Here is a 23,765-nt window from a genome sequence, read left to right on the forward strand (position 1 = left end):
TTGATATACAAACACTACACAGGGGAGAGCCTTGTTCGCTCCTGTAGGTTGCCAGAAAATAGAATTCTTAAGAGGGGCTTCATCCTGTTGTGTAGTAGACTAGCTAGGTGGAACAGAACAGAGTGCACAGTGCAATCCCTTGAGGGGAAATAGAAGAGAACGCTCCACCACCAGTATCCACCAGAGATACCTTGCCCCGGTCTGTTCTTGGGTCAGTAGAAAAGCCCCTAACAAATCGCTAACGTGCTCCGAGACAAAGCAGTCCAGGTTGAAACAGATCTGAAATCTGTCTCTTCTTGCATCCATGTTTTTGGCCCTGTTTCCTATCATGAGTCAAAACAGTGTGAGGAGTGTTTGAGAAGTAAATATAGGTCAGTGGGATGGAAAGAAATGGGATGGAAAGAAAAATATATACATAAAGACAGTCCTCTTTATGTATATATTTTTCTTTCCATCCCATGCCAGGTGCATGAATAATTGAAAGAGGTTTTCCCCCGTGACGGCTGCAGTCAGGAGCCCCAGGTTAAAATGTAGAGACAGTATTTCTCCTTCCCTCCTTCCCTCCCTCCCTCTCCTCCCTCTCTCTCCTCCTTCCCTCCCTCCCTTTCCCTCCTTCTCATCCTCCCCTCCTTCTCATCCTCCCCTATCTCTTCTTTGACGGCTGCAGAAAATCCCCAGTCAAAATGTAGAGGCACTTTCCATCCTCCCTCCCTCCCTCCATCCCTCGCTTCCTTCTTTCCACCTCTACATCTTCTTTGATGATTACACTGTCTGCTTTTAAAAGACAGAGAAGGCTGATAATAACAATGCTGATTGTATTCAACCAGCTTCTTGTTTCGCTATTTGGGAAAAGGGAGTGGGAAGATGTGACTTCACATTGTTTTGTGACTTTGTGATCCAAATCCCTCTCTGACCCAGTCTGCCTCCAGAGCCAAATATTGTGGAATGTTGCAGATAGGAATGTCACAAATAGACCGGCTGTGATTCCTTGTTCCGCTTGTCATCTATTTCTATCTACCCGTTGAACTTTGACCGGTAGACCGGGACACTCTTCTACAATAGAAGTCCCTATTCTTTGCTAGCGAATCTCCATTTCTTCTCTGTGTTACACTTCCATCTGTTTCTGTTATTTTTCTCCTGAATAGACAGATCCCTCTCTTCTCTTGGATTCCTCTCTTCTCTTGGATCCATCTCTTCTCTTGGATCCCTCTCTTCTCTTGGATCCCTCTCTTCTCTTGGATTCCTCTCTTCTCTTGGATTCTTCTCTTCTCTTGGATTCCTCTCTTCTCTTGGATTCCTCTCTTCTCTTGGATTCTTCTCTTCTCTTGGATTCCACTCTTCTCTTGGATTCCTCTCTTCTCTTGGATTCTTCTATTCTCTTGGATTCCACTCTTCTCTTGGATTCCTCTCTTCTCTTGGATTCCGCTCTTCTCTTGGATTCCACTCTTCTCTTGGATTCCTCTCTTCTCTTGGATTCCACTCTTCTCTTGGATTCCTCTCTTCTCTTGGATCCCTCTCTTCTCTTGGATCCCTCTCTTCTCTTGGATCCCTCTCTTCTCTTGGATCCCTCTCTTCTCTTGGATCCCTCTCTTCTCTTGGATCCTTCTCTTCTCTTGGATCCCTCTCTTCTCTTGGATCCCTCTCTTCTCTTGGATCCCTCTCTTCTCTTGGATCCCTCTATTCTTTTGGATTCCTCTCTTCTCTTGGATTCTTCTCTTCTCTTGGATCCCTCTCTTCTCTTGGATCCTTCTCTTCTCTTGGATTCCTCTATTCTCTTGGATTCCTCTCTTCTCTTGGATTCTTCTATTCTCTTGGATCCCTCTCTTCTCTTGGATCCCTCTCTTCTCTTGGATCCCTCTCTTCTCTTGGATCCCTCTCTTCTCTTGGATCCCTCTCTTCTCTTGGATCCTTCTCTTCTCTTGGATTCCTCTATTCTCTTGGATTCCTCTCTTCTCTTGGATCACTCTCTTCTCTTGGATCCCTCTCTTCTCTTTGATCCCTCTCTTCTCTTGGATCCCTCTCTTCTCTTGGATTCTTCTCTTCTCTTGGATCCCTCTCTTCTCTTGGATCCCTCTCTTCTCTTGGATCCCTCTCTTCTCTTGGATTCTACTCTTCGCTTGGAATCTTCTCATCTCTTGGATCCCTCTCTTCTCTTTGATTCTTCTCTTGGATCCCTCTCTTCTCTTGGATTCCTCTCTTCTCTTGGATTCTTCTCTTCTCTTGGATCCCTTTCTTCGCTTGGAATCTTCTCATCTCTTGGATCCCTCTCTTCTCTTGGATTCTTCTCTTCTCTTGGATCCCTCTCTTCTCTTGGATCCCTCTCTTCTCTTGGATTCTACTCTTCGCTTGGAATCTTCTCATCTCTTGGATCCCTCTCTTCTCTTTGATTCTTCTCTTGGATCCCTCTCTTCTCTTGGATTCCTCTCTTCTCTTGGATTCTTCTCTTCTCTTGGATCCCTTTCTTCGCTTGGAATCTTCTCTTGGATCCCTCTCTTCTCTTGGATTCTTCTCTTGGATCCCTCTCTTGGATTCCTCTCTTCTCTTGGATCCCTCTCTTCTCTTGGATTCCTCTCTTCTCTTGGATCCCTCTCTTCTCTTGGATTCTTCTCTTGGATCCCTCTCTTGGATTCCTCTCTTCTCTTGGATCCCTCTCTTCTCTTGGATTCCTCTCTTCTCTTGGATCCCTCTCTTGGATTCTTCCCTCCTCTTGGATCCCTCTCTTCTCTTGGATTCTTCTCTTCTCTTGGATCCCTCTCTTCTCTTGGATCCCTCTCTTCTCTTGGATTCCTCTCTTCTCTTTGATCCCTCTCTTGGATCCCTCTCTACTCTTCGATTCCTCTCTTCTCTTGGATTCTTCTCTTGGATTCCTCTCATCTCTTGGATCCCTCTCTTGGATCCCTCTCTTCTCTTGGATCCCTCTCTTGGATTCTTCTCTTCTCTTGGATTCCTCTCTTCTCTTGGATTCCTCTCTTTGAAACCTGAGAAAGAGCTTTACTCTATATTTATTCATCTCCATTCAGTTCCTCTCGTATCATTGGCTCTTTTTTGATTATTATTCTGACAGGAAGGTTTCGAACAGCAGGCTAGAAGAGCTGAAAAACAACACAGCTTCTTACTTACTACATCTCATTTCCTTCTACTAGCTGCAACCTAGCTTCTTCCTTGTTTCCCTTTATGCCCTTCCTTTCTGGTGATCATAGGCTGTCTCTCTCTCTCTCTCTCTCTCTCTCTCTCTCTCTCTCTCTCTCTCTCTCTCTCTCTCTCTCTCTCTCTCTCTCTCTCTCTCTCTCTCTCTCTCTCTCTCTCTCTCTCTCTCTCTCTCTCTCTCTCCTTTCTCGCTCACTCTCGCTCACTCTCGCCCACTCTCTCTCGCTCACTCTCTCTCGCTTACTCTCTCTCGCTTACTCTCTCTCGCTTACTCTCTGTGTCCTCTTTAGGCAAGAGGGAGGATCTGTGCTTTGAAAGAGGCCCAACCCCCTCTGCTCTCACTCGTCCACAGTCAGTGAAAGGCCGGGCCGGGGAACTCTGTCCAAGGCATTATCCAAACACTCACACTCACACGCACAAACTCTCTCTCTCTCTCTCTCTCTCTCGTACACACACACACACAGTTTTTCTCTCTCTCTCACACACACAGTTTCTCTCTCTCTCACACACACACACACACACACACACACACACACACACACACACACACACACACACACACACACACACACACACACACACACACACACACACACACACACACACACACACACACACACACACACACACACACAGTCTCTGCTGCCAGAGCTCCACTTACAGCTCAAGCCTCTCAAATCTGTTTTTCTTGTTGAGATCAGCACACGGTTTAACGCCACACAGCTGCAACTGGAGAGAGGAGAGAGGAGAGAGGAGAAGAGGAGCAAGAACCTGTGTTTTGAACTTCTCCCGGACGTTCACCCTCTAATCTTTTGGAGTTTGTCCTCAGGACCATTCAAAGAAAAGGAGGGTCTGAGTTCACCGACATCATCATAGTGAACGGGCTGCCATGTTAACTGACCCGGGTAGCCTGACCCGGGAAAACTGGATGTTGAATAGAGGAAGAGCCTCGGTGGTAGAAAGCAACCGAAAGTAAGGTGAACTCAGCGGGAGGAGAGAGAGGGAACAAGAGAGGAGGGAGTGGAGGAGCACGGTGGAAGTCCAGAATGGAGGACGGGTTCTCCAGCTACAGCAGCCTCTATGACACCTCTTCGCTGCTGCAGTTCTGTAACGGTAAACTAACCTCCTTCTGTTCAACAATCTGTCTGTGTGCTTTGACATGAGATGTCACCACTGCTACACCGAAGAGGTAGTCCCTGCCGGCAGGGCTGTTATTGCAGCCATGAGGCTATTAATAGAGCTCAAACTTGACTTAAGGCTTTGATGAAAGTGAATGTTTATCCTTGGTGCTGAGAAGAAGATGTCTTGTGTAGAAGACATAGATGGGATTGTAGGCTATAACATAGACCAAATTCAGACATAGCTTGGAACAATATTACAATTTAGAGTTTAACCATGCAGAGCCGTAAAAAAAAATATATATATAATTCAAAACCGTCTGAGGAAATGTTTCTGCCAAGAATCTGGGTCGAAGGATTGTCAACACCCTCTGCAAAAATGTCAACCGGCAGGGAAAAAAAGCTAAACATATGGATGAGGAAAAGGATAAGGGATATAAACAGATGTCTGATCTTACACCGCTGGTTTCCATTTCAGTTTGGTCTGTGGCTCTTGTGTTCTTATAAAGCATTGTGATGTGCTGATTGTCATCAGCTCGTATACTGGACAGTTCAAGTGTGATGATGGCTGGAGACAGGAAGTGGAATTGGGGTTGCAGGTTATTAGTAGTGTGTGTGAAGGTGCATGACACATCACTTTGTCACAACCAATCAATCTCTCTTATCAACACAGCCTGACGTCTGCCCAGATACAGGAGACACTGTCTGACATACTTACTTAAAGCCCTGCTGAGCCAAAGGGAGTATATTGCCTCTAGACGCTGTTCTTGTTTTAATTTTGCATTTCGCCCACTAATGGCTAAGGTTAGGATTTGGATAGGGAAACTGATCCTAGATCTGAAGCCTGGAGCAAAATAATCAGAATACTCAAACCTCATCTAAGGATGTGGTTGGTTAATGAGTTATAGAAGGTTGACATTATAGAACTGAATTACCATTGTTGGGAAATGGTACTGATAGTGTGCTGTGTGGTGTGCGGGACTTGATAATGCCAAAGAGTAACTCAGGCATGCTGGGTAACCTGAAAAACAGGTGTCAAGCTGGATCAACAGAAGTAAAGCTTCCTCCTCCGAAGATGACGTTGACCTTTTACACAGTTAATAATGATCCTGTAATCTGACTGAAAGAAGAAAAGTTACTACAATGTGACATACTGTTTACTTGCTGTCACTAAATGGATGTTTAATAATTCACACACATACAGAAGTATTGGGTCAAATAAGTACAAGAGTCAAGTCAAAATCACCTATGACGGTGTTGTCAAACACAAAAAAATATTGACTAAAGTCTCTGGGTTTTGAATGTTCTCAAGTCTCCCAATTGGCACAGAACCACACCCTAGTCTGACGTGGTTGTCATTTTCTCATTTTGTAGTGGGTCATGACACTGCTGTGTAAGTGAAAAGCTTGCGAGCGCTTCAAAACACTGCCTCACGCAGTTGGTAATTACTTCAGAAAGTCCTGTTCCCTCTTACAAGCCAGAAGACGAAACATGCCAAGCTGTTGTGAATCTGTTGCCAGGGATTTTCCAATGTTCTCTCACTGAGACTGTCATACTGACTGGGGGGCTTGGTTCATATCAGGCGAGAGGGCCTCATTGTTCCAACTACACACTCATTGGGTAAGTGTGTAGTCTGGAGGCTCTGAGATCACCTAATGGTGCGCTGGCCAGCTGTGGAACTGCCTGTAAAAGTGATGTCATTTTGTTCTTGAACGTTTTGTGTGTTAGTGATCAGCCAACCAGAATAATGGCAGGGGGACTGGGTCAGCGACTCGGCAAACTACAAAAGCACGCTTTTGTCCTGAGGAGATGGGCTGCTAAGGGAAATTAGCCCCACTAGTAGTGCAGTAGTCCAATTATCAGGGAACTGTATTTCTAGAAGACGATCTACGGTATTGTATGTATCAAATCAAATCAAATGTATCCTCCACACCTCAGGAATGCCTTTAATGGAGATGGATTAAAGATGTGTTGTTGTTGTTGCTGCTGTTACTATCCCTTGGTGTCTGACTTAATACTGACAGTGGATGAGCTGGTCGTATTCCCTTAGTGTTGTTATGAATGATCAGCCAATAGAAAACGAACTGGTAAATCCAGAGAATTCGCTGTCTTTCCCTGGCAACAAGATGGACGTTCCTTCAGATTTCACCAGACATCCTTGTCACTGCCCTACATCCCCTCTCCTCTAGGGCCTGCAGTGCTGGCACTACCCACAGCGTCACCAATGTCGCCAAGAGATCGGTACTTGGCACACCAACAGAGCGGCACAGTTCCCTCCCCCCTTTTGGTTTATGTAAAGCCATTAATGCAAGCACATGCAACGGGATTAGGGTTAGCAACAAACCAACAAAAACAGACAGACAGAAGGTGGAGGGCAGGTCGGGTTGAAGAAACCTGTTTGGGCTGTTAAGGCACCATCAGGATGTTCTAATTTAACCTCCCTTATTTTGCTCCTCTTCGGAGATGGGTTCACGGCTAATGTTCTGCGATGTCGCTTCTGTTGTACAATACGAAGCCATAAACTGCTCTGCTCCCGAGGTCTGTGGAGTGTCTTGTCTGAAGCTGTAGACTTCTGTTGCTGCTGAGTGGCTGTAGCTGCCCTCATTGTTGCCAGTTCAGAAATGATACTACCTATGTAATGGCAACAGTCTGATCGGCATGTGATGTATGAATCATCTGCTTTTATAAAACAATGTACGCTACCTAGCCGTGCTAATTTTGGCGCTCTTTTTTAAATTTAATCTATTCTTAGTAGTTTTGACAAAGTCTTAGTCACATTTTTGTCTTTTGAATAAGGATTTGATCTAGTCATTTTCAAAATGACGAAAGCAGTGCACCTCCATCACTATGGGATGCACCTCCATCACTATGGGATGCACCTCCGTCACTATGGGATGCACCTCCGTCACTATGGGATGCACCTCCGTCACTATGGGATGCACCTCCATCACTATGGGATGCACCTCCATCACTATGGGACGCACCTCCGTCACTATGGGACGCACCTCCGTCACTATGGGACGCACCTCCGTCACTATGGGACGCACCTCCGTCACTATGGGACGCACCTCCGTCACTATGGGACGCACCTCCGTCACTATGGGACGCACCTCCGTCACTATGGGATGCACCTCTGTCACTATGGGATGCACCTCCATCACTATGGGATGCACACTATGGGATGCACCTCCATCACTATGGGATGCACCTCTGTCACTATGGGATGCACCTCCATCACTATGGGATGCACACTATGGGATGCACCTCCATCACTATGGGATGCACCTCCATCACTATGGGATGCACCTCCATCACTATGGGATGCACCTCCATCACTATGGGATGCACCTCCATCACTATGGGATGCACCTCCATCACTATGGGATGCACCTCCATCACTATGGGATGCACCTCCATCACTATGGGATGCACCTCCATAACTATGGGATGCACCTCCGTCACTATGGGATGCACCTCCATCACTATGGGATGCACACTATGGGATGCACCTCCATCACTATGGGATGCACCTCCATCACTATGGGATGCACCTCCATCACTATGGGATGCACCTCCATAACTATGGGATGCACCTCCATCACTATGGGATGCACCTCCGTCACTATGGGATGCACCTCCATCACTATGGGATGCACCTCCATCACTATGGGATGCACCTCCGTCACTATGGGATGCACCTCCATCACTATGGGATGTACCTCCGTCACTATGGGATGCACCTCCATCACTATGGGATGCACCTCCATAACTATGGGATGCACCTCCGTCACTATGGGATGCACCTCCATCACTATGGGATGCACCTCCATCACTATGGGATGCACCTCCATCACTATGGGATGCACCTCCATCACTATGGGATGCACCTCCATAACTATGGGATGCACCTCCGTCACTATGGGATGCACCTCCATCACTATGGGATGCACCTCAGTCACTATGGGATGCACCTCCATCACTATGGGATGCACACTATGGGATGCACCTCCATCACTATGGGATGCACACTATGGGATGCACCTCCATCACTATGGGATGCACACTATGGGATGCACCTCCATCACTATGGGATGCACCTCCATCACTATGGGATGCACCTCCATCACTATGGGATGCACCTCCATCACTATGGGATGCACACTATGGGATGCACCTCCATCACTATGGGATGCACCTCCATCACTATGGGATGCACCTCCATCACTATGGGATGCACCTCCATCACTATGGGATGCACCTCCATCACTATGGGATGCACCTCCATCACTATGGGATGCACCTCCGTCACTATGGGATGCACCTCCATCACTATGGGATGCAGCTCCATCACTATGGGATGCACCTCCATCACTATGGGATGCACCTCCATCACTATGGGATGCACCTCCATAACTATGGGATGCACCTCCGTCACTATGGGATGCACCTCCATCACTATGGGATGCACACTCCGTCACTATGGGATGCACCTCCATAACTATGGGATGCACCTCCATCACTATGGGATGCACCTCCATCACTATGGGATGCACCTCCATCACTATGGGATGCACCTCCATCACTATGGGATGCACCTCCATAACTATGGGATGCACCTCCGTCACTATGGGATGCACCTCCATCACTATGGGATGCACCTCAGTCACTATGGGATGCACCTCCATCACTATGGGATGCACACTATGGGATGCACCTCCATCACTATGGGATGCACACTATGGGATGCACCTCCATCACTATGGGATGCACACTATGGGATGCACCTCCATCACTATGGGATGCACCTCCGTCACTATGGGATGCACCTCCGTCACTATGGGATGCACCTCCATCACTATGGGATGCACCTCCATCACTATGGGATGCACCTCCATCACTATGGGATGCACCTCCATCACTATGGGATGCACCTCCATCACTATGGGATGCACCTCCATAACTATGGGATGCACCTCCGTCACTATGGGATGCACCTCCATCACTATGGGATGCACACTATGGGATGCACCTCCATCACTATGGGATGCACCTCCATCACTATGGGATGCACCTCCATCACTATGGGATGCACCTCCATCACTATGGAATGCACCTCTGTCACTATGGGATGCACCTCCATCACTATGGGATGCACCTCCATCACTATGGGATGCACCTCCATAACTATGGGATGCACCTCCATAACTATGGGATGCACCTCCATCACTATGGGATGCACACTATGGAATGCACCTCCGTCACTATGGGATGCACACTATGGGATGCACCTCCATCACTATGGGATGCACCTCCATCACTATGGGATGCACCTCCATCACTATGGGATGCACACTATGGGATGCACCTCCATCACTATGGGATGCACCTCCATCACTATGGGATGCACACTATGGGATGCACTCCATCACTATGGGATGCACCTCCATCACTATGGGATGCACACTATGGGATGCACCTCCATCACTATGGGATGCACCTCCATCACTATGGGATGCACCTCCATCACTATGGGATGCACCTCCATCACTATGGGATGCACCTCCATCACTATGGGATGCACCTCCATCACTATGGAATGCACCTCCATCACTATGGGATGCACCTCCGTCACTATGGGATGCACCTCCGTCACTATGGGATGCACCTCCGTCACTATGGGATACACCTCTGTCACTATGGGATGCACCTCCATCACTATGGGATGCAGCTCCATCACTATGGGATGCACCTCCATCACTATGGGATGCACCTCCATCACTATGGGATGCACCTCCATAACTATGGGATGCACCTCCGTCACTATGGGATGCACCTCCATCACTATGGGATGCACACTATGGGATGCACCTCCATCACTATGGGATGCACCTCCATCACTATGGGATGCACCTCCGTCACTATGGAATGCACCTCTGTCACTATGGGATGCACCTCCATCACTATGGGATGCACCTCCATCACTATGGGATGCACCTCCATCACTATGGGATGCACCTCCATCACTATGGGATGCACCTCCATAACTATGGGATGCACCTCCATCACTATGGGATGCACACTATGGAATGCACCTCCGTCACTATGGGATGCACACTATGGAATGCACCTCCGTCACTATGGGATGCACACTATGGGATGCACCTCCATCACTATGGGAGGCACCTCCATCACTATGGGATGCACCTCCATCACTATGGGATGCACACTATGGGATGCACCTCCATCACTATGGGATGCACCTCCATCATTATGGGATGCAGCTCCTTCACTATGGGATGCACCTCTATCATTAACATTGTTATCACCGTTCCCCAGACACTGATGTCCAGAAGTAGAACTGGGGCTAAAGACTTTGAACGGGAGCTAATAACTGTTTCGCCCGGTGACGTCTAGTGACTCCTAGTCACTAAATCTCGAGTCCCCTTGTGCTCGATGGCCGAGTCACCGATGGTTGAGTCATGAGTCACCGATGGCTGGTCCAAGTCCCAGTGCTCGAAACCTGGTCCAAGTGTTCAAGTCTGAGTCATTAAATCAGAATAAAGTTATTTACCCAGTCAGATATAGTGTAGTGGAAATAAATTGTTTGCTATCCTTTTTCCGTTCGTTCTGTTGCCACCAAATGTTTGTATATAGGCTACTGATAATGTTACCATGGCTACGGTCAGTTGAAATACATTCTCAAATGTTTGTATATAGGCTACTGATAATGTTACCATGGCTACGGTCAGTTGAAATACATTCTCAAATGTTTGTATATAGGCTACTGATAATGTTACCATGGCTACGGTCAGTTGAAATACATTCTCAAATGTTTGTATATAGGCTACTGATAATGTTACCATGGCTACGGTCAGTTGAAATACATTCTCAAATGTTTGTATATAGGCTACTGATAATGTTACCATACGGTCAGTTGAAATACATTCTCAAATGTTTGTATATAGGCTACTGATAATGTTACCATGGCTACGGTCAGTTGAAATACATTCTCAAATGTTTGTATATAGGCTACTGATAATGTTACCATGGCTACGGTCAGTTGAAATACATTCTCAAATGTTGCAAATGGAAATGTCCTGAATAGAGCTTACATTATTCCTTATTCATCATGTCAGAGAGGCATGTTTCTTCTATCTGAACGTTCCAAAACGCTGCGTCCTGCTGAACGCGTCCCCAGGTTGTTAGCTATAGCTAGCTAACGAGAAACATGACAGAACAAGGTGTAGCCTAAACCAATGTCTAACGGTCCGGTCCCCAAGTACCCTAGTTTTAGAATGGGCCGCGATATGCTTCCTGAATGTAAAATGTGGCCAGCCAAATGCATGTCAGAAAGAAGAAAGAAAAAAGTAGCAATGGTATTATAGGTCATATCTTTTGAACCGTAAGGGATAGAATTAAGCCGAGGAAAAGAAGGAGACATGGCTACATTGGTTACAGAATCTGTCTATGAAATGCAGTGGAGAAAGTGGGAGGGTTGAGTGACACTACAATTTAAAAAGACAGCCTACTTTTCCATACTTAGGGAGAGAAAAACAGAGCTAGACTATCGTTTTATTATTAAACTTAATGCCGCTATTGTTAATCATTTCGTAAAGCGGCTTGTGTTTCTTAACCAGGCAAAGGGTAGCTAACTAGAAGGCTGGTGGTGACTGGTTAGCTACGGAGAAGCAAGAGAGTCGCCTGCACGATGTGTATAATTTGAGGCGGATCCAGAGCGAAGCCTGTCTGCCCACACTCATTGCTTTGTCCCCCGCAGCTCACCAGCTGATGCAGGCTGTGTGTGCCGGGTGTGGCATATCCTTCCCACTGTCTGTTAACAGAACAGCACTGCTCATCTGTGCTGCTACTATTAATGGTGCTTATCACTGAAAACCTCTCAATCGTTCCAAAAACCCTTGTCCAGTCCACTTAGTAGCCAGATTTGAGTCACAGTTTAAGTCAACAGAAATTAAAAATGTATTTTGTTTAGTTACAGTTTTTTTCTGGGTTTGTTTAGTCAGGTATAGGTGCGTCAATTGCCCCAGAAAAATATGTTTTTGACGACAATTTTGGTCACTATTTTTGATGATGAAATGAACACAGCTACCTGTACCTTTATCCACAGTGTGATGATAATAGTCTCACTGAAAGGGCTTGGTTCATGGTAGTATGAAGCAGGTACTGTGAATACATGGAGGGACTGGAAGGAAAAGTGAGATATTTTCTGATTCAATCCATAAGATCTTTGCCTGCGTTATTGAAATGTAATAACAGTATAATTCATCAATGTGTAAGTGTTCAGTAAAACAGATACATTGGACAAGTTAACAGCTGTTTGATCAAACGTTGGGCAAGTCATGTCATGTTGTGTATCATACAGTACACACAGAGAGAGCATGGCCATGAGTTTCCTTTCGTCGTAGAATGCTGCCTTTTCTTCCATCGACCCACGACGACCCTTATTCACTATGGAACACAGTGTCATCAACCTACATCGACCCTTATTCACTATGGAACACAGTGTCTTCAACCCACGGCGACCCTTATTCACTATGGAACACAGTGTTATCAACCTACATCGACCCTTATTCACTATGGAACACAGTGTCATCAACCCCCGACGACCCTTATTCACTATGGAACACAGTGTTATCAACCCACGACGACCCTTATTCACTATGGAACACAGTGTTATCAACCCACGATGACCCTTATTCACTATGGAACACAGTGTTATCAACCCACGATGACCCTTATTCACTATGGAACACAGTGTTATCAACCCACGATGACCCGTATTCACTAATGAACACAGTGTTATCAACCCACGATGACCCTTATTCACTAATGAACACAGTGTCATCAACCCACGGGGCGGGGTGGCAGGGTAGCCTAGTGGTTAGAGCGTTGGACTAGTAACCGGAAGGTTGCAAGCTCAAACCCCTGAACTGACAAGGTACAAATCTGTCGTTCTGCCCCTGAACCGGACAGTTAGCCCACTGTTCCTTGGCCATCATTGAAAAAAAAGAATTTGTTCTTAACTGACTTGCCTTGTTAAATAAAGGTTAAAAATATATATATTTTAAACTATGGAACACACAGAGAACAGTGTAAGGCATGGGCTAAATATACAGTTGAAGTCAGAAGTTTACATACACTTAGGGTGTACACCTTAGCCAAATACATTTCAACTCTGTTTTTCACAATTCCTGACATGTAATCCTTGTAAAAAAAATCCCTGTCTTAGGTCAGTTAGGATCAGAAAATGTATACTGTAAACTGTAGTCTGGCTTTTTTATGACGGTTTAGGAGCAGTATGTAAACTTCCGACTTCAACTGTATGTCTGAAATACATAGTGTAAATAATGCTGCCACATTTTTTCCTCCTAATGTTCCCTTCTGTGGAAGGGAGAGTGGAAATAGCAGTGGAGTGAGTGAGTGAGTGAGTGAGTGAGTGAGTGAGTGAGTGAGTGAGTGAGTGAGTGAGTGGGGAAGGTGGGGGGAGTATAAGCCTCTAGCACAGAGAATGTGTAAGTTACAGACAGATAACGAGGTCATGAAACACATGCAGGGGTAGACAACTCCTCCACACAAGCATTCCCTGAGCTGCATTTCATGCGTATAAATATCAGTGGAAGAACGTGATAGAAATGCTATTTTCTCTTGGATGTGTGGAAATGTTGGTGCGAGAGGTGGGGCTACTGCTGGGTCTTTGCAGTTCAGTACAGGGAGCAGGAGGGCTCATACTTCATCAAACCTTCAGAAGTAGGATTTTGGGGTAGAAGTTCTTTAGTGCTCTGGTTAACCTTCGAGAAGGTATCTCCTCTTTCCTCATCAGGCACCAACGGAAAGACCAAGGACAAGGGATCATAAACTGAGAGTGACTACCTGGACTAGAAAACAGTTTTAAAACCTTTTCTTTTCATGTAATAATGTAACACAACCCTGAGGTTAAAAGAATTCAGCACAAGTCTACAGGAAACAAAGGAGTGTTTATAACTAAAGCTGGAACTAACAGGATTATTCCAATCTGGTATTTGGAATTAATATGCAAATAGTTAGACCAGTGAGTAACTGTTATGTGTGTTTCACTGAAACTATTATGACCGTTGGATGAATTAAATTAGTATGATCGATGAGCACAATTATTTAATTCTCATGTAATTCTCTGTATTTGTGCACTACCCCACACCAAGGCCAGGGCCCCATCACATGTCCTGGCTTCACCTTCTAAATCAAAGCCATATTTTCATTGCCCGGTTCTAATCTTACCAGATATATTTAACCTTATGCTGGTGACAGTATCTCCCAGAGCTGAGTGGTCTGATTGGTTGAGTGCTGTTATTATTTAACCCTAAACCTTAACTAAATCTTGTAATAAATAATGTGGAAATAACTAAACTGCTTGGAGTAACACTAGATTGTAAACTGTCATGGTCAAAGCATATTGATGCAGTAGTAGCTAAGATGGAGAGAAGTCTGTCTATAATAAAGCAATGCTCTGCCTTCTTAACACTATCAACAAGGCAGGTCCTACAGGACCTAGTTTCTACCTTCTTAACCACACTATCAACAAGGCAGGTCCTACAGGACCTAGTTTCTACCTTCTTAACAACACTATCAACAAGGCAGGTCCTACAGGACCTAGTTTCTACCTTCTTAACAACACTATCAACAAGGCAGGTCCTACAGGACCTAGTTTCTACATTAACACTATCAACAAGGCAGGTCCTACAGGACCTAGTTTCTACATTAACACTATCAACAAGGCAGGTCGTACAGGACCTAGTTTAGTCACACCTTGACTACTGTTCAGTTGTGGGGTCAGGTGCTACAAAAAAGGACTTAGTATAATTGCAATTGGCTCAGAACAGGACAGCACTTGGTCCTTGGATGTAGACAGAGATCTAATTATATTAATAATATGCATGTCAATGTCTCCTGGCTGAAAGTTTTATTCATGTTGAATGCACCGAGCTGTCTGTCTAAACTACTGGCACACAGCTCGGACACACATGCATATACACCACAAGACGTCTCTTCAGAGTCCCCAAGTCCAGAACAGACTATGGGAGGCAAACAGTACTACATAGAGCCATGACAACATGGAACTCTATTCCACATCAAGTAACTGACAGAAGCAGTAAAATTAGATTTTAAAAACCAGAACAAACACCTAATGGAACAGCGGGGACTGTGAAGCAACAGAAACATTGGCACACACACACACAGACACACACACACTTTGGCAGCAGCTAATGGGGATCCATAAAAAATACAAATAAACCCAGTTTAGTAGATGGATGGCTATGAGATGTGGTACCCCTTAGCTTGTGGTTGTATACAGAGAAATATAACTAGAAAACATTCAATATTCCATCTAAGGGAATAAAGAGAATGAGATTGTAACGGTTTTCTTCTGGTGAAAGAGAGGCGGACCAAAATGCAGCGTGGTGGTTATTCATGTTTTTAATAAAGACGACTATACATGAACAGACTAAACAAAACAAGAAAAGTGAAAACCTAAACAGTCCTATCTGGTGCAAACACAGAGACAGGAACAATCACCCACAAAACCCAACACAAAACAGGCTACCTAAATATGGTTCCCAATCAGAGACAATGACTAACACCTGCCTCTGATTGAGAACCATATCAGACCAAACATAGAAATAGACAAACCAGACACACAACATAGAATTCCCACCCAGCTCACGTCCTGACCAACACTAAAACAAGGAAAACACATACGAACGATGGACAGAACGTGACAGATCAATAAAATTCATTCTCACTTATTTTTTACCCCCCTCTTTTCCTCCCCAATTTCATGATTACAAACTTGTCTCATCGCTACAAATCCCCAACGGGGTTGGGAGAGGCGAAGGTCAAGTCATGCGTCCTCCGAAACATGACCCTTCAAACCACGCTTATTACAGTTTTTCTCAATTGCTAAAACAACATTTCTGAAACCTTACTCCATTTCCCAAAAACATTAAACACAAAACCTCAACTTCAAGCACTATTTACGTAACCTCTGACTCCTCTCGCAAAAAATTAAACATTCGCCTCAAAACAGTTTTACCTGTGTTCAAAATCAAACACTGCTCTCAAATCATAAACAAAGTGATCAAAATTATATACACTCTCAAGCAGTCAGTAAACAATACACCGCAAAATAGAAAACACATTGTTCAAAACATACAATTCTCAGGGAGAAGTACATTTTTCATCTAAAAAAATATTCGTATTCTTCCGTCATTGTCTTTTCATGAACGAAAACATGTTCTATCATAGTAGCTCAAAATTGATAAGAAATTACTACTCTGCTTTGCTCTTTGCAATTTAGTTTTTTTGTTCTTCCTCCTCCTTGTACCCCTATTTTTACAGTACTGTACCCTGCATCTCACAAACTTGTCCTTTGTCTCTGTGATACTGTAATTCTTGTTCTTTGTTGATATGAACCTGCAACCAGTCAAAATCTATTGAGCAGTCAGTACTGTTAATAAATGGAAAGCACAATTGTCACGTTCTGACCATAATTCTGTTATTTTATCTTTGTTTTAGTTTGGTCAGGGCGTGAGTTGGGTGGGCAGTCTATGTTTGTTTTTCTATGTTGGTTTTTGAGTTCGGACTAGTATGGTTCTCAATCAGAGGCAGCTGTCAATTGTTGTCCCTGATTGAGAATCATACTTAGGTTGCCTGGGTTTGAGTTTGGGTTGTGGGTGTTTGTCGCCACACGGGACTGTTTTGTTCATTTCACCTTTATTGTTTTGTATTTCGTAGTGTTCAGTTTATGTTTTAAAATAAACATTATGGACACTTACCACGCTGCGTTTTGATCCTCCAATCCTTATCGCTTCTCCTCAGAAGAGGAGGACGAGATCCCTTACAACAATGTTCAGGGCCATACAATTTGTCCATTGTACAGTATACAGCCTACAATGCACTGTACTACAGTATACAGCCTACAATGCACTGTACTACAGTATACAATACTAACAGGGACAAAAATCAAAGGAGTAAACATGTGATCAAATCAAATCAAATCAAATTTATTTATATAGCCCTTCGTACATCAGCTGATATCTCAAAGTGCTGTACAGAAACCCAGCCTAAAACCCCAAACAGCAAACAATGCAGGTGTAAAAGCACGGTGGCTAGGAAAAACTCCCTAGAAAGGCCAATGTGCTTCTTCTTGTCTTTGGGCTGAGTCAGGCTAGAGCACTTGGTCGACATCACAAGCAATATTGTCCCTCCTGAGTGTCACAAATATTACCGAAAGTGGCTCCTCTTCCTGTTCGGGTGGCGCTCGGCGCTCGTCGTCGCCCGTCTACTAGCTGCCACCGATCCCTTTTTCCTTTTAGTTTGTTTTGGTCTAATTGTTTGCACCTGTTTCTTGTTGGGGTTTTGGGAGGGGTGTTATTTAAGTTGGTTTAGCCCGCTGGTGTTTGTGCGGGCTTGTTATTGTACGTTAGTGGTGTATTGTTGGGTTTTCGCTTTCCGTTGTTTGTAACAGTGGTTTTGGGTTGTTGTTTGCGCCTGTGTTTTTGGGCTTCACCCTATTTTGTACCTGTTCCTGTTACGGAGGACATTAAAGCGTTTTTCCCGTTTACCTTCTGCTCTCTGCGTCTGACTCCACACCCATCACTCTCCCAGCGTTACACTGAGGCAACGGGGGAAGAAGCCTCTTGTGTGCCATATCCAGCCCTGACATGATTACTCACCTATATCACCACAGGCTAAATCCATGGCTTGCAGCAGATTTACTCTGGTGTAGGGTTGTCTATCATACACTTTCCATCTCCAAGAGGAGAAAAACTCCTCAATCGGGTTCAGGAAAGGCGAGTATGGAGGGAGGTACAAGTTCATAAACTGCCCATTGATGTTAAACCATTCCCTTACCTGAGCAGCTCGGTGGAAACTGACATTGTCCCACACTATCACATAGGTGGGAATGGGATTCTCGTTTAGCTCTTGACCCTGCTACTCTTGAACCTGCTGCTCAAATAAAATATCTCTTAGATTGGCAATAAATCTTGGAAGGTGCTGGGTGTTATATGGCCCGAGTGTAACATGGTGATGTAGAACACCATGGTTGCTGATAGCAGCACAGATTGTGACATTGCCACCTCGTTGACCAGGGACTTCAACAATGGCCCGCTGTCCAATCATGTTTCGGCCTCTCCTTCTCCTCTTTGTTAGATTGAAGCCTGCTTCACCGACAGAGATGAACTCATGGGGTCTGTCCAAGGATTCCAAGTCAAATATTGTCTGTGTAGAAATACAATATACTGTATGTAGGATTTTGTAAGTAGTACAGAGACAGTGCTATACTGTAGAGAACAATTAGGCTTCTGATTGACATACATTCTATGTACTGAAGAGTAATGTTATTCACATAGTATGTGTTAGTACTGTAGACAATCTGGATTACAGTAAATGTTTCTGAATGTACACTTACTTGCACATACTGAGCTCGCAGTTCGTTCACCCTTGGTGAGTTGCGCTCAAAAGGTCATCTGTATACTTGTTTCATTCTCATCCTGTTATTATGGAGGACACAGTCAATTGTGTAAATGCTCACACTGTCGATTCCCTGGAAGTGTGTGTTGTCTTGTATCACTCGTTCCTGGATTTCTCTGAGTCGTATTGCATTATCTTGAAGGACCATGCCAACTATAACGGCCTCTTGCTCCCGAGTGAATATAGCTGTCCTTCCACCTGCATGTGGCAGCCTTGCAATTCTACAAAAAGTAGTTGTGCAGTTACAAAACATATTCATGCAGTACAATACATACAGTGATTAACTTTACAAATGTCGATTGAAACAGCTGCATATAGTGTAGTACAGTAAATTTGCAATTACAAAAACACAGTAGTATCCTGTACCTGTTCTCTTCTCTGAATGTCCTTACTATGGTGGACACAGAAAATTGTCTCAAATTGGGTTGCACTCTAAGTCCTGCTTCCCTCATTGTCAGTTCATGGACAAGAACATGGTCTATAACTTGCTCGAATTTCATCAGATATTTCCACGTTGTCTTCCTCTTCCTCTTCGTCCTCCTCTTCCTCTTTCTTGCCCTCTTCCTCCTCGTCGCCCACCTCGCATACTCACTCGTCCTAGTCCTCTCACATTGTTTCTTCTATCCATTCTCAGACTTTCTCCTTCCCACCTTCAACAACCTGTTTGCTCTCTGAACTGGCTTATATTGGTTGTGTCGCATCATTTGAAACAGGTTAAATCAATTTTGAGTGGTTGTGTTCAATCAATGACATGTGTTCTCTATTTGTATTTCATTGTTGCCACTTGTGTTTACCAGTATGGATGACATGTGCAGTAGAGTGCAGAATGTGTTTTGAGAATGAGAATGTGTTTAGAGTTTTGCTGAAAAGTCTAAGTGAGATCTGTAAATTGTGTTTTACCATGTGAAATGGTTTAAGGTATTGACAACAGACTGCATAATTAGCTAAATGAGTCCAGGCAACTGAGAACTTCGTTCAGCCAATGGGTTTTAGTGTTTTAGCAATTGAGAAAAAATGTAACACGCGCTCCCTTAACCCGGAAGCCAGCCGCACCAACGTGTCGGAGGAAACACTGTTCAACTGATGACCGAGGTCAGCCTGCAGGCACCCGGCCCGCCACAAGGAGTCGCTAGAGAGTGATGAGCCAAGTAAAGCCCCCCTCCCCCGGACGACACTGGGCCAATTGTGCGCCGCCCTAAGGGACTCCTGGTCACGGCTGGTGACACAGCCTGGAATTGAACCAGGGTCTGTAGTGATGCCGCAACACTGCAATGCTGCATCGCCCAATGAAATTAATTTTCAAAAGCATTCAAGTAGCTTTTGGCGGATCAGTCTTTCCCCTCAAATACTAGTTCAGTTTTACAAGTTCAGTTTTACTTAGCTTTTATGCTGTTCTTGTTCCCCTATAAGGATAGTTTTGTCAACAAGGTTGCATTTCTGTGCCATTCTTCTAAGCCAACTGCTTGACATATGATCAGGCCCATGCACTGTATCTGGCCTGGAATGTCCAAGCACTGTCCAGTGTTTCTCTTCTCATTTGGTTTCCACACCATGTAAATCCCAACTCTTACAACAACACTGTCTGAATAAGCCCAATGTTCCCTGCCATTTGTCATTTGTACACAAAGCCTTTGTTTGTGGGAGAAAAGGTTGGCCGATCGGCCAACTGAAAAGAGCGTGTCAAAGGAGAGAGTAGAGCAAACCATGAGATATAGTGCTAGAGGCGTCACTACAGACCCTGGTTCGATTCCAGGCTGTATCACAACCGGCCGTGATTGGGAGTTCCATAGGGCGCCGCGCAATTGGTCGGAGCGTCGTTAGGGTTTGGCCGGGGGTAGACTGTCATTGTAAATAAGAGTTTGTTCTTTAACTGACTTGCCTCGTTAAATAAAGGTTAAATAAGCTGTGTGTGTGTGTGTCTTTAATTGCCATCAGGCCTCTGCTGTACCCGCCTCCCATATAGACTGGTGATGAGTCAGCAGAAAAAGGCTGCCTCGTTTTCTATGCAGCGTTCTATCTGGTTTTTGTGTGTTTTTTTTGCTGTGTTCTATGAGGGAGTGAGTAACTTACCGTAAGCTGGAGCCTGGGCGTGGCTTGGAGTGGGTGCTAGGGGATGCAGCGATGATGAATGTAGAGAGGGGGGAGGGAGTTCTTCATCTGGCTAGAGACAGGATCCCAATATCGTGCACTGTTACCAGTCCCTGTGCGGCCATTGCAACACATGGTATCAGCTGTACCTTTTCTTTGTTAATGTGTCTAGTTGTTCTAATCATCGGGACGATTTGAGCCCTGTTTAATTGGTTGGCATACAGATTAGTTTGTTTGCTTGTTGGCTTTTACACCAGTCTGATAAAGGTCTCTTCTCAGATGAGGCCAGATTGCTTTTACACACAGTGCCTATAAAACATGCATATCCCCCCAACCCAACCCCCCCTTTGAGATCAGTATCCCCCTCCTTAAACCTCTGCCTGCATTGTGACTGTTTGCTCTTTGACAGAAGTTCTGGAGAGGATTGCTATGGTCTCCTCTGTGTTCCTCCTCTGGACTCGTGCCACTGAGCCTGGTGGGGAATGGTGGGGGGAAATGTGTGTGTGTGTGTGTGTGTGTGTGTGTGTGTGTGTGTGTGTGTGTGTGTGTGTGTGTGTGTGTGTGTGTGGTGTGGGGGGGGTCGGTTCTGCCTCAGAGAGCACTGCCAGACTGACAGAACTCTGAGATCGGATGGTTAAACTATAGCCTACAGTATGGGGCGGCAGGTAGCCTAGTGCTTAGAACATTGGGCCAGTAACTGAAAGGTTGCTAGATCAAATCCCTGAACTGACAAAGTAAAAATATGTTGTTCTGCTCCCGAACAAGGCAGTTAACCCACTATTCCTAAGCTGTCATTGTAAATAAGAATATCTTCTTAACTGACTTGCCTAGTTAAATAAAATATTGAGAACAGCAGTCAGTCCACCGTGTTTTCCTCTCTCCAGGGACCTTGTACAGACAGAGCAGAGGGGGTTTGACAGAATGGGTTGAGAAGGGGACAACCTATTGTGCTCCTAGCGCTGTCTTAATATATATGCACATGCACTTTGCATGCTAATGGGGTTTCCTGGCTTTGGCCTTTCGGCTACAAACGGCAGGTGCTAAAATGAAGTGTTTCCAAGCCTGTCAGCCTCTCTCGGTTTTCATGTATCCCTTAGTGCTGAGCGATTAACCGAAATGTCGGTTTAAAAAAAAAAAAAAATGTAACTACTAATTGACAGACAGTTAAATTATTTTAAATCCATTCGTTTCATTTGAATGACCATAATCCAATGCGCTGCTATTTTGTCCGGTCTGTGTTTCTTTCGCTAAGTAGCTGAAAGAAGAACGAGTGATCCAGAGGCGATACATAGAGAGAGGTTTCTTCACCAGGTATCTCTACCTGAAAATACATTATCTAAGTGATCGATAGTTGGTATTCAGCAGTCATAAAAGTACTGTATGCCTTATTTACTTTGAAGAACTACTAAAATAGTGATTTTGTCAGACAGAATAGTCAGCAGCTCTGTAGAGATCAGATGATGACTTGGAATGAAATAATAAAGTTATCAAATAAAACAAATGTAATATGCACAATAACTGAAATATTTTATTAAAGTAAAGTAATGTGAGTAAATGATGGTGAATAAGTGATCAGCAGTAATGGGCAGTCACTACCATCATGGGGCATCTGTTAATAGTTTTATTCTGTGTTGATACAGCATTCAACCCACATAATGCATGGTGCATTTAATGTATAAAAATAATCTTCTAAACCGAAATCGTGATTATTTTTTTATGATCGAACTGAAACCGAACCGACCTCAAAAAGCACCAATCGCTCAGCACTAGTATCACTTCAACCAGACCTTATAAACACCACAAAATGCTTCACTAATCTCTTTCATCTCCCCAGATTCACCGAAGTCTATCACTGACGGTGACCTAGCCTTGATTTTCAAGGCTTCCTCACGTTTGTTTTGGGAGTATGGTAACGCGTGACTATGTCAGACCGACCGGCCCCTAATGAAACCCTAAGCCAGCAGGGTGTAAAACGGGGGGAGGGCGTGTGGGCTGTTACATGTTGACCGCTGTTTGACCTGAGGAAGGATGTGGCTGATGTCAGGAGGATTCTTCGGTATTCCTCCAAGGACATGTAGTGGGGTCCCAGGGGGGCAGTCGGGCCCCTCGATGAACTAGAATCTCTTCCTCTGGTCCTCCTTTCTTTCCTTCTGTCCTCTTTTACACAGGTCATCGAAAAATGTGTGCAGTCCTTCTCTGATCCACCCCGTACTATTTATAGGACCTAAGCGCCGTCTGTTCAAGCAAGGGCGTTCGTTAGCCCCAATGGACAAACTGTAATCTGTCCATCTCATTGGCTAATACCCTGTCAAATGGACAAACTGTAATCTGTCCATCTCATTGGCTAATACACCTCTGTCAAATGGACAAACTGTAATCTGTCAAATGGACAGCTCATTGGCTAATACACCTAAATGGACAAACTGTAATCTCCATGTCAAATGGACAAACTCAAAAATGGACAAACTGTAATCTGTCCATCTCATTGGGACAAACTGTAATCTGTCCAGCTCATTGGCTAATACACCTCTGTCAAATGGACAAACTGTAATCTGTCAAATGTCAAATGGACAAACTGTAATCTGTCCAGCTCATTGGCTAATACACCTCTGTCAAATGGACAAACTGTAATCTGTCCAGCTCATTGGCTAATACACCTCTGTCAAATGGACAAACTGTAATCTGTCCAGCTCATTGGCTAATACACCTCTGTCAAATGGACAAACTGTAATCTGTCCAGCTCATTGGCTAATACACCTCTGTCAAATGGACAAACTGTAATCTGTCCAGCTCATTGGCTAATACACCTCTGTCAAATGGACAAACTGTAATCTGTCCATCTCATTGGCTAATACACCTCTGTCATTTGACCCACCACCTCACAAT

The 23,765-nt window shown here is 44.7% G+C and overlaps 1 protein-coding gene across 6 annotated transcripts in view; it reads left to right on the top strand.

Annotated features, from left to right (window-relative positions):
• Nucleotides 1-23,765, top strand: part of LOC118378948 (echinoderm microtubule-associated protein-like 1) — a 97,449-nt gene that overhangs the window by 22,961 nt on the left and 50,723 nt on the right. For 2 of the 6 annotated variants that reach the window (XM_052485818.1, XM_052485820.1), the window contains exon 1: nucleotides 3,581-4,260. The exons of 1 other annotated variant lie outside the window; for it this stretch is intronic. In XM_052485818.1, coding sequence (XP_052341778.1) covers nucleotides 4,194-4,260 — 67 coding nt within the window. In that variant the 5' untranslated portion in view covers nucleotides 3,581-4,193. Of the gene's footprint in view, nucleotides 1-3,580; nucleotides 4,261-23,765 lie in introns of those variants that run through there. 3 more of the 6 variants (XM_052485821.1, XM_052485823.1, XM_052485824.1) reach the window with 2 other exon arrangements.

The sequence above is a fragment of the Oncorhynchus keta genome, chromosome 29 (genome assembly GCF_023373465.1).
Source record: "Oncorhynchus keta strain PuntledgeMale-10-30-2019 chromosome 29, Oket_V2, whole genome shotgun sequence".
In the NCBI taxonomy this organism is placed as follows: domain Eukaryota; kingdom Metazoa; phylum Chordata; class Actinopteri; order Salmoniformes; family Salmonidae; genus Oncorhynchus; species Oncorhynchus keta.